The sequence below is a fragment of the Pezoporus occidentalis genome, unplaced genomic scaffold, assembly GCF_034315485.1.
Source record: "Pezoporus occidentalis ecotype Australia unplaced genomic scaffold, CSIRO_AGI_Poc_V1 ctg37, whole genome shotgun sequence".
Lineage (NCBI taxonomy): Eukaryota > Metazoa > Chordata > Aves > Psittaciformes > Psittacidae > Pezoporus > Pezoporus occidentalis.
Genome location: NW_026915691.1, coordinates 2,389,115 through 2,400,576, shown reverse-complemented (window position 1 = coordinate 2,400,576; position 11,462 = coordinate 2,389,115). Strand labels below are relative to the sequence as shown.

Sequence of the window (11,462 nt, the reverse complement as noted above, 5' to 3'; positions counted from 1 at the left end):
GATCACCCATAGGTACCTGTAATAAACAAAGGAAAGCGTTCAGAGCTGCTGCAGTGCCTACCTGCCAAGTAGCTGTACACATTTGTATCATGGCTGGCAACAGGTTTGCTGCCGCCATTTCTGCCGGCTGTGGCACAGGCGCAGCCCGTGCTCCGCGCCAGAGGAAGGGGGGTTTAAACCCTCACTTGGAGCACCCGCTCCCCAGCCGGGAGCCCCGCAATTGCCGCCGGAGCGGTTTCAAACCCCGCCTGTCCATCCCCAGCTCCTCTCCAGCCCGGCAGTCCCTGGAGAGGGCGCAGCTGCTCCAGCGCCCAGCCCCGACGGCCTTTCCCTGACGAGGAAAGCGAACGGAGGCCGGAGCCCCGCACCAAGGGCCCGGAGCCCCTCTCGACGACGGTTTAACAGCCCCGAGTGTGCCGCGGTCTCCTTAGGGTATCCCCAGCCGCGCCCCCCGGGCCGGCCCACAGCAGAGACCAGCTCATACCGCCTTCGGGCTCGCCTTGCCCCTCAATGGGCCCGGTCGAGGGGGATCGCGACTCCTGCCCTTCGCCACCCGGCGCACCGGAGCCGCAGGGGAGACTCCCGTCCATGGCGGAGACCCCCACAACGGCGACAAGACCCCCGCGGCACGGGCTGGGACCCGGATGGAGCCGGTCCCGGGCGGGCCCGCGGGCACGACGGGACGCGTAGTCTTTGGCCGCCGCGGAGCACGACGGGAGATGGAGGCCCCGGGACGCAGAGCGCCCTCCTGCAACCGCCCCCGGCCCCGGGCCCCGAGCCCCGGCCGGGCGGCAGGAAGGGCTCTGCCACCCCCCCGGCCTCCGACAGCGCTCCTCTTGTCAGCGCCGCACGGGGCGGAGGGACCGGCAGCAACGACCCGAGCAAGCCACCCACCCTGCCCAAGGCAGCCAGAAACAACATCGTGGGGGCCAGGCGGATCTAGTCTTTTATTTTCCAAAGCACTTCTCTGAGGCACCAGCAGAAACAGCCCAGGCCCTGGGGCAGCACATCCAGCCACACAGGAGGGGAAACCACCAAAAACCACCTCGGAAGAAGAGGATTGTGACAGGAAGAACTAAACGCTCTCTGTACTTACATAGCACAAGTGGTAACTGGGCAATACTGTAGACTGCTAGAAAACTCTCCAAGGCAAAACTGCTCCAACAGCTCTACTAGCAAAGAAGCAGCCTTTGGGGAAAAAAAAATATAAAAAAAAAAAATCATGGAAGACTTTTTTTGGTATTTTTTCCTTTTTTATATCCACAATGTAATATCATCTGCTATAGCATAATCCCTGCCTTTGCCCTTGAAGATCAAGGTCTGCGTCCTCAGGAAGGCTGCAGTAACTAGTCAGAGGAATCTGCACAGTCCTGTAACCAGATGCGAGGTTCAGTAACAGTCCGTGGGTCTAACCAGACTTGAACAGAAGAATAGCCACTTGGCCGAGGTAGAAGTAGATGAAGTGCTTGGTCTCATGAGTCACGTAGCTGCCGAAGTTCCTCCCCACGATGCAGTGCCAGGTGGGATTGTATTTCTTGTCAAACTCCTGCAATATAGATCACTAGAAATTAAGAACTCTTCTAAACTGGTATTCACTCTCTGAGCAAGGCAATTAGAGGAAGAGCAGATGCTCTTAAACACTAGGATTATCTTATTTACATCTTACTGCTTAGTCAGACAAAAACAAAAGAGACACAGTGCTTCCCACCCGAAGCAGCAGTAAGTTTAAAACGTTATTTCTGTGAAGGGAAAGAAAGTCTTCCTCTCCCTGCAATTCACAGCAGCGTCTGAAACTAGAGCCCTTGAGTAAAAGCTTCAACACTATAGTTTATACCCGCAGAGATTAAGCCGTAATTTAGACCTCATTGTTCATCTGCCAAAGGGATGTGATGGAAAATTCTCTGCCACATGCTCTGTAACACAGATACGATCAACAAATCTGAGAACGAGTGGTTTACTCCTGTCAAATCCTTTGCAACTTCACAGTAGCTGCTACAAAGAATACCTGAAAAATTAGACTAAACTCTCTTTTCCACTGTCACAGATAATTCCTGCATTTGGGAAATAAAATAAAAGATGCCTTTCTCAACTGTGGGCATAGCAAACCAGTATTCTCTAGTGGAAAGAATCATTCTGCTTACTGGAAATACTTTTTATGTTCAAGAAGCTTGTCTGCCCTACATATCCTGAAGCAGAGCCTCAGGCTTTAAGTCCAATGAGATAATTTGAGTGGTACCACAGTATAAGCAACTCGAGCTGGGTACCTCCAGAGAACGACCCCAAAGGAATTCCTGGGAAATTACACCCTCACAGTTGCCGTTCCTCACCCCTCACATATAAGTTTAGAGCAATAATAATATTAGGGTCTGGAGTCATGCTCTTCACTGGACCTCTTCATTGTCCCTGGGCCATACATTTTTCATGTTATCTGTGAGGTTGTGGTTTCTGATGGCAGTTGTAGCTTCCTTATCATGCAGCCTGAACTGGCTCTTGAGCCCCTCTTTCATGGAACAATCACAGATGTCAAAGTTTAACATGTCTGCGTGAGAATTCACAGCTTGCAGCCTAAGCCTTCAGCAAATGTATAAACTAATGCTAAGCAGTTAACGCCAGACAGCTGCAGCCCAATAATCCTTAACATTTAAACAGCAATTCCACTCAGATCAGTTTAACTTCTATGGACATTCTTTAGTTTCTCCATTCTCCGGAGTTGACGAAGCAGGAAATTATCACAACCAGATCTTTCCCATGTTCAGTATTGTTAATCCTACATAAAGAATGACACAGACATTGCAAACAACAGATAATCAGTGCCACCAGGGATATTTTTTGTGGTGGGATTTTTTTTCCCCTCCTTTTTTGCTTATGTCACTACATAAGGAGAGCTGTGATTACAGTAGACTTGCAGAGAACTACTTCACTCTGCAATTCTTGACCTAGCTGGACAGAACTGCGAACAGATCCTTAAGATTAAGTTCAATAAAACTGAAACCAAGAACTATGTAAAACAGGTTTACTCCCAAAGGAAAACCATATGAGAACACAATAGAGGCCCTGTGCTTTGTACCAGCTCATCAGTCACAGGGACAGTCAGTGGCCACTCTCTGTTCACCTTGGGCAACAGGACAGGGCAGAAAAGGCTTCAGTAGAAGGTACTGTGAGAGACAAGCAGAACCTGGAAAAGTCCATGTAAAGGGTGGAGAAAGGAACATGAGGACAGCAGGCTACAGAAAATCCAACTTGATTATCTGGTGTCTCGAGAACTTGTTTCTCTAGAGCTACTTGCCTAGCAGCATTCTGCCTGCTTGATCTTTCATGTGCACAGATATTTCACGAGGACATCACAAGCAAACACCTACCTTCTTTATGTGAGCAGCAATGTCCTTCTCGATGTTGTATTTCTCCAGTGCCTGTGTAGCACACTCCACAGCGTCTTGCTGCATCTCTTCTGACATGTCTGCATTCTTGATCACAGCCTTTCGATCACTCATGATTGCCTACACTGAGCAAAGAAGAAGAGAATTCAGAGTCACAGGGGCTCTGCCTGCCAGGATCACCTACCTGTGAGCACCTACTGTACACACAGGTACCACCATTCCTAGAGGTTTCGGAGCCCGTGCAGTGCCCTCAGCCGTGGCTGGGCAGCATTTCTGCCGGCTGTGGTACAGGTGCAGCCCGTGCTCTGGGCCAGAGGCACAGAAGTTTCAAGCCGCCCAAAGAGTAGCCGCTCTCCAACTGGGAGCCCCACAGACGCCGTCGGAGCGGTTTCAATGCCCGCCGCCCGCCCAGCTCAGCCCTCCGCAGGCCCTCTCCAGCCCGGCAGCGGTCCGGCGCAGGCCAGCAGCCCCGGGAGAGGGCGCAGCCGCTCCAGCGCCCAACCCTAACGGCCTTTCCCTACCGAGAAAGCCGAAAGGATCCCAGGGCTCCCCACCAAGGACCACAGCCCCGCACAGCTCCAAGAAAGCCTCCAGCCTGGAGCTCCCGGGGGTGCGAGAAAGGCTGAAGTAACCCCTCAGCAAAGGCCGGGGCAGCGGTGGTGCCCGATCACCACCTGCTCAGCGTCAGCCGTCCCAGAGACCGGATAAGACGAGGCACGTTTCAGCAGCTGCCCCAGCCCAGCATTCAGGCCCTCACCGCTCGGCCGCTGCCGCGGGACCAGCCCTAGTTGATGGGAGCAAGCAAGGCGCAGAAGAACAGCAAGCTGCTCCCTCCACAGCCGCCTCGGTTTAACCGACCCGCGCGCAACGCCGTCGCCTCCAAGCACCCCTAGCCACACCCCCTCCGTAAGAGGAGACAGCCATTGGTCACTGCTACCACCCCCCCGAGCGCTTATTGGCCAACACCTGGTGCTCTCGTAGCATTTTACTGCAGCAGTTTGTTTCAGACCGGCATGCTTTGCGCCTGCACCTGTTCCCATAGCGACGGGTGGCGGCAGAGATGGAGGCCGAGCCCTGGGTTGGGTTGGGGCGCGGCCTAGGGCGGCTCCGCAGCCTGGCGTCGGGGGAGCGCGGGGCTTGGTGCGGCCGCAGCGCGCTGCTGGCGGGTGTGCGTGAGATAGCCGCATTCCCGCGGTGCGCGGCCTCGGCGTGGCCTTCGCCTCTTTGTCCTCATGGCTGGGCTGCCTGAACGTGCCTGCTTGCAGGCGTTTGTGCAGCAGTCTGTGACTGCAACATGAGAGAGGCTCTCCCGGTCGCTTCTCTGGTAGGCAAAGATCATCTCTCCCTAAAGCTGAGGCAGACAAAAGAATCCCAAGCAAAACAGGTCCAAAAAACATGTGATGCTTTGCGAGGCATCTAACTAAAAAAAAAAATATAGGGCAAAGTAGCAAAATCAGAATTTCACTGTTTGCTCAATTCTGCATAAAAAACATGAGAAAATCGGGGTAGGAGCCGGTGAGGGCGTTACTGGCCCCACATCGTGGTAGGGGAGATGGCTCCACGTCGGGGAGTGCAGGCTCAGGTCTCACCTCAACCTGTTACGAGGAAGGGTTATAGGACTTGTGTCTACAAAGCTGAGGTAATTCCTGAGTGATTCAAATAATGTGGTAAGCGGAGTAGCTTTTTTTGGGGGGAAAAAGGCAGAAAAGGTCCCACATTTGTACTAATGTCCCTAACAGGAATCAGAGGCAACTCCTCCCCCTCATGGGAACCCGCAGACCAACCGTCCCACCTCCTCCCGATGAGGTCTTTGAGCCAGAAAACTGCAGAACTAAAAATCTAAAGAGATTAGCACAAAACTACTTGCAAAATTACTCAAATCCGGTGTATGGAGTGCCTCGGGTTTGGTTTTTAACCCTGTCAGGTACATTCCCCCAGCACATAACCAGTTGGCAGCACCGGGGTGTTCGGGGCCGGACCCCGCGTCCTCTCAGGCTGTGGAGAACCCACAGCTCCCGCCGAAGCCGGCAGAGTCTCGGTGCAAACACCCAGTGCGGATGCGGAGCACCCCGTCCGCGTTCCTAGAGCCGGGTACGGAGGCAGCCGCGGCCGCGCCCCGCGCCGGAGCCGCTGAGGGAGGTGGGCGGGTCGTGCCCTTGCAAGATGGCGGCGGCGGCGCTGTGCCCGTGCCGGGCCGTGCTCGCCCTCCGCGGCGGGGTTCTGCGGGCCCTCAGCGGCTCCGTGCGGGGCCTGGCCGCGGGGACACAGACACACTTTGGCTTCCAGACCGTGACGGAGGAGGAGAGGAGGGAGAAAAGTGAGGGCAGCGGCGGGGTCCGCTGCCGGGGAGGGCGAGCTGGGCCGGGTGGGAACCTAACGGGGCTCCCTGCAGCCGGCGCGTAGGGGCTGTGGGGATAAAGGGTGCTGGAGTGGTTGGTTTGAGACGTTACTGGGAGCCGCAGGGCATAATAGCGCTACGCTAGCTTCATTCCTCCTCTCAGCTCTGGAGGTGTTACGGGAGAAGGCTGCATTTCTCCAAAGGTGTGTGTCAGGCAGCAGGCTTAGTACAGTTCGATTGTGTTTTTTGTAAGGAGTTTTCGGGTGGTATTCTTCAGTTCCATATGTTGACAGACCTTCACGAGGCAATAATTGTCCTTTTGCTTCTAGAGGAGCATTTTTAAGTGAATCACATCTCATTCTCCTGTTCTTTCTTTGCAGTTAACCAGGTCTTTGAAAGTGTGGCCAAGAAATACGATGTAATGAATGATTCAATGACTTTAGGGATTCATCGAGTGTGGAAGGACATCTTCGTGCATAAAATGAACCCTTCCCCAGGAACACTTCTTCTTGATGTTGCTGGAGGAACAGGTAAATGATTTTGGTGAGTTCCACATGACAATGCCATTCTAGTTTTGAACTGTTTGAGCCTGCTCAGAATTAAGTTGCCTGCACTTTTCCTCAGTCCTGTGTCTTTGAAACTAGTGAAGCATCTACTTGCTTTTCAGAGAAAGGTTGAGAGCTAACTCTTTTGTGGTTTGGAATATCTTGCTCCGAGGCTCTGAAAGTGTTACAGTCCTACCATGATGTGTTATGGAAAGCTGTTTACGTTTGTAGGAAGTCACAGACTCTGCTTTTAATATGTTCCCTTTACGTATATATACACACACACTCTCTGGCTCTCCGTACTGTATGTGTGGGTTTTACTTTTATTTATATGCATATATATAAATAAAAATGAACTCAGTTTGGTGTTCAAAGCCTCATGTTCCAATTTCCTGCAGTCAGAAAACATTCCCAAACATATCTCTTTCTATTCAAACAACTGCAGGTGACATTGCCTTTCGCTTCATTAATTACGTTCGCTCTGCACGGGAACGGCAGCTCCAGCGGAAGCTGAGGCACCATCAGAACTTATCGTGGCAGGAAATTTCTGAGAGTTACCAGGAAGAGCAGTTTAAACCACTGGGGGATTCCCAAGTGGTGGTCTGTGACATTAACAAAGAGATGTTAAAAGTTGGGAAGCAGAAAGCACAGTATCTTGGCTACTCTGAAGGTGAGTCATGCGTTGTACCGTGTCAGTAGCGTGCTTGATGCATGGTAGCCATTGGGTAATCACCCCCTTCAGGATCACAATATACGTTGTGTGGCCATGGTGTATACTGTACCTGTACTTTTGCCAACGTTGAATGACCTTTTTTCAGTGAGCATGTAGTACATTGTTCAGATGTACAGTGATCCTATTGAATAATACTTGAACTTTCAAAAATACATGTATGGGAGTGTCCGTGAGGTCTGATACCCAGCTGTCCTTCAAAATTGGTTGAAGCTAAAGCTGCTGTTTATATCTGTGCTAATAAATCTGATTTTACTAAGGCAGGTAATGCAAAAGAGCTCAGGCCTACAATGATTACACTAAAGATCTTATAATGGGTATTTTAAGAATGAAGGCAACAAAAATGCAAGAACTAAGGGATATTGTAAACATATAAAACCTTCCACAGTTAGAGCATATGCTAAAAACACTCAGAGCAACTGCATTTGAAATTAAATTTGAATGTCTCCTGGCAATAACTGTGGTTTTTCTGTTGTGTTTTGCTCTCCTCCATGGTCACTTTCTGGCATCCTGCCCTTTGAAACTGCTGACCTCTGCTGCAGAAAGCTTTTGGTTTGTTGTTTTTTTTTTCCTGCAGTTTTTTGTTTGTTTGTTTTGTTTTGTTTTGAATTTGAGTCACCAAAACCAATGACTTTAAGAACTATTAACTATAAACTGTACCAATTAACTATAAAATGTACCAATAACCTGGACATGCACAGACAGACGTGGCCTTGATCCACTGGGGATTGGGAAGCAGCAACAGGACACTGGCAACAGGATCACATGCCGATAGTGCTGATGAAGGAAGCGTGGCTTTTCATGTGCTTCTGTCTAGGGAAGCTTTCTAGCAAAATGTTTTTAATGTGTTGGCCATTGTTGCATGGCAAGATATTAATTATTGTTTGAGCAGAGATTCTCTTTCTGTACCTTTACTACAAACAGATGGCAGCCAGTGTCTGCAAGGCTGGTTGCTTTCCACTGCAATGCAAGATTTGGGTGAAATCCTTTTGGCGCACTGCGAGCACATGTATACACAGAAGAATGTTTTGGCTAATCTGCAAAATTGAGTACTTTGGCTTGAAAGACAGCTATAGAGTACAGGGCTTTGAAAGATTTGTGAGGCTAGACCAAGGTGTCTTTCCTCCAACAAAAATGTAAAATTGAAACCTTAGCTTTAAATATCACCTTTTTAATAACCTGGAATAGGTAAGTTCTGGTCTTTCTGGAGCAGCCTGAATTCAATTCTGTGTCCTTGTCTTTTACTACAGGCTTATCCTGGGTACTTGGGAATGCTGAAGAGTTGCCCTTTGATGATGATAAGTTTGATGTTTACACAATTGCCTTTGGAATCCGAAATGTAACTCGTATTGATTTGGTAAGTTGCTGTAGTGTATCCTAACATGGTGTCCTTATAATTCATCTGAGTTTTTTATTCTAGCAGAAGTAGTAAAGGAGGAGCTCCTTTGGATAAAGGAGCATTGTTGTCTAGTCCTGAAACATTTAAAATAAGTGGCATGTAGTGTGCAACTTGTTCAAATGGAAAATGCAATTAAATGCTCCACCTTTGTCATAAAAAGTTAGATTTATACCAGTTGCACCCAATCCTTCCAGCTTGGCAAGCCACACAGTCTCTTCCTAAGGCAAAAAATGGCTGAATGTTAACAGTCATTCCCCACCTTCTCCTGACCTATGATGTGTCTGGATCTACACATGCCTGGTGTAGTCAGCCTGCATATCTGAAAGGTTCCTGAACACCTGATCTATATCTCACCCGCAGTGGGTCCAAAACTTCCTGCCTTGTTCTGTTTCCCCGCCTGAGCCAGCAGAACTTCTAGAGCAGAGAGTGGAAAGCAGCTGGCTGCTGCCACCACTGCCATTGACTAACCTGTTCAGTTTATTTCTGCTTAGTGTCTTCACACTGGCTGATAGTAGTGTTCCCCATAAAGAATGAGTATGAGTTTAATTAGGGTAAGTAATACTCTTTGTTCTAAACAGTATCTGTCCTTCAAGAATGAATAGCTGTCTTGGGAAGAAGATAGGTTAGATCGCCTGTCTATCTGGACTTGTCTGTGTCTTGGAGGAGTGTGTTACAAACTTGTCGGTGCTTCTTCTGTGGAAGGTGTAGTATTTGTATGCCTTTGAACTTCCTTCCTTAATGTGGATAGCTTTTCACAAAGCTATGTCTGCACCCTTCCGAAGCACAAGCCCTTTGCCTTCATGGATACAGCAGGCTGATAGCGTAGTTCCCAGGAGACCAGGTACAAAACACATCCAAGCCTCCAATTCTCTTGCAGAGCTCCTGTCACATATGTGTACTGTTCGTATTTTATCTCTTAGGAACATGACAGTTGAAGCCAAGCAGGTGTACAGCCTGCAGAAGTTCTTGAATACAACTGTGGTGTGCTCTCATATGAAAAAACATACAGCTCTAAACAGTTTGTCTTGGTTCTCCATAGGGGTATTATTTGGGATTTAGCATAGAATTTTCAAACTAGCCAAAGATATTCTTCTTCGCTCTCCTTCCTTCCTTGCTCTCACACATTGCTCATCCAAAACCCAGTATCATTTCTTCTTTGATCCTTTGGGTGTGCCTCACAGTTGAGTAAAATCTTTTATTTAAAAAGAAAAAACATCTATCGTGCTCTCTTCTCATTTTCAGCTTCTTGTAGCTGAGTCACCCTCTCCCTTTTGGGTTTGGTCTGTAATTACAAGGGCTCTGCTGGCAAACATTCATCAACTGAGAGGAGGGAAAAAAGAAGAAAAATTGCCAAGCTGACGTCATAGTTTCGATACAAAGTCTGGTGTAAATCTGTTTATGGAGCAACAAGAGTATTTGCAGTTCAGTTCTGTTGTTTGGTTTTGTACTTGCCTTGGGATGCTTCTCCACAAGTAAATATTGAAGATTGCCAGTCAGGATTCTCTTTCCTCCTCTCAGTTCACCACCAAATTGCCATCACACGGCATGAGAATAGGAGGGTGCCGTTCTGCGGAAACTAACTCATCATGTCTGCTTTGTCTCAGGCACTTCAGGAGGCCTATCGTGTGCTGAAACCAGGAGGAAGGTTCCTCTGCCTTGAATTTAGTCATGTCAGCAATCCTGTCATTTCCAGGTAGGAACATGGGAACATTTGATGCCATGTCACAAGGCTCTTTTATTTGTACTCAACCAGAATTAGTGATGGAGACCCTCTGAGGCCACCACACTGTGCACTATTAGAATCATATACAGATTCCAAGGCATGGTGGTACAGAGATCACCTTGTGTTGGAGAGAGGTGGTTTTAAGCTTGCTTGTATTAATCCGTATTTTCTGTCTCTCTGTGCAGGCTCTATGATCTATACAGTTTCCAGGTTATCCCTGTTCTGGGTGAGGTAATAGCTGGTGACTGGAAGTCCTACCAGTATCTTGTGGAGAGCATCCGACGTTTCCCCCCGCAGGTAAGACAATATTTCTCTGAATTCACTAACACACAAACCATGGTCCCAACGTAACCTTATAGGCAGCTGCCTTCAGGTCGTTATAATTCTGGAACTGTTATTTTTCAGGAGGAATTGAAGGCAATGATAGAAGATGCAGGCTTTTTTAAAGTGGATTATCAAAATTTGAACTTGGGCATTGTTGCCATTCACTCGGGTTTCAAACTGTGAGGCTACTGTGTAGCAGACCAGGAAGTGTAATTTTCCTTACGAATCTGAAAGGTGTGGAACTTTGTCAAGATTGAAGAGGAGTTTTAAGAACTTGGGCAGCAGATAACGTGTTCAGCTGTCAGACCCTGAGGAGCATCAGCACCTTCCTTCCCCCAAGAGATCTGCAGGTTGATGGAGTGACTCCTGGGGAGTTGCTTACACTTGCATTTGCCTTCAAGCGCAACGTAATGGACAAGGCCAAAACTGAGCAATGCTGACAAACAAAGCCACTTCAGTTACCAGTGGTGTGGATACAGAAATAGACTTACCAGTATTCAAATAAGATGCCTCCTTTTTATTTTTTACTATGGTTCAAGGAGGATATTGCACTAGTGAAAAATAACTTGAATTCAGTAGATTTTTTATTAAGTGGTTATTGTCTTTGTCATGCAGGCTTTAAAGGATTTTCCCCGTGATACCTTTACCCTTTTCAAGGGCATAGGGAAGACTTGTGAAATAAAACCAACTCTGCATCAACTTTTCACACTTAAGTATTTTAGCCTTTGTAAGATTTCCTTTCTAAGAAGGGGAATTTTACCTGGAGGAGAATGGCCACGTAACCATTTTGGGATGAGATGTTTTCACCTCCACATGAAGTCTTTGTCAATGCTAGATGCATAATCTTTATGTAAAAATAGTATGCGTTTCCTTCTGTATACTTGCTTCTGTAGCAGGATATAGAGATGGAATGAAAAAAAGTCTAGAGAAGGTAAATTTACGTTCAAAGTGACAGCTGTGTAATGAACTAATATGAATATTTCTCCTGAAAATGAGGAGACTCCTGCTTTTAACCCACCACTTCAC

At 48.2% G+C, this 11,462-nt stretch overlaps 2 protein-coding genes across 3 annotated transcripts; one reads left to right on the top strand and one right to left on the bottom strand.

The window, feature by feature from the left end:
• Positions 1-923: 923 nt before the first annotated feature.
• Positions 924-4,289, bottom strand: LOC134170125 (dynein light chain 1, cytoplasmic-like). 2 transcript variants are annotated; one of them, XM_062631235.1, is made up of 3 exons: positions 4,135-4,289; positions 3,360-3,502; positions 924-1,546 (listed from the first exon to the last, which is right to left on the bottom strand). In XM_062631235.1, exons 2-3 carry the CDS (start codon positions 3,489-3,491, stop codon positions 1,409-1,411), a joined length of 270 nt encoding a protein of 89 aa, XP_062487219.1. In that variant the 5' UTR covers positions 3,492-3,502; positions 4,135-4,289; the 3' UTR covers positions 924-1,408. The 2 variants fall into 2 exon arrangements, with proteins under 2 accessions (XP_062487219.1, XP_062487220.1); XM_062631236.1 differs by having other exon boundaries at positions 3,360-3,497; positions 4,135-4,276.
• A 1,216-nt stretch (positions 4,290-5,505) lies between these two features.
• On the top strand, positions 5,506-11,135 carry COQ5 (coenzyme Q5, methyltransferase). The gene is made up of 7 exons (XM_062631231.1): positions 5,506-5,694; positions 6,096-6,245; positions 6,706-6,930; positions 8,241-8,347; positions 9,994-10,082; positions 10,298-10,409; positions 10,518-11,135. Exons 1-7 carry the CDS (start codon positions 5,541-5,543, stop codon positions 10,617-10,619), a joined length of 939 nt encoding a protein of 312 aa, XP_062487215.1. The 5' UTR covers positions 5,506-5,540; the 3' UTR covers positions 10,620-11,135.
• The last annotated feature ends 327 nt before the right edge of the window (positions 11,136-11,462 follow it).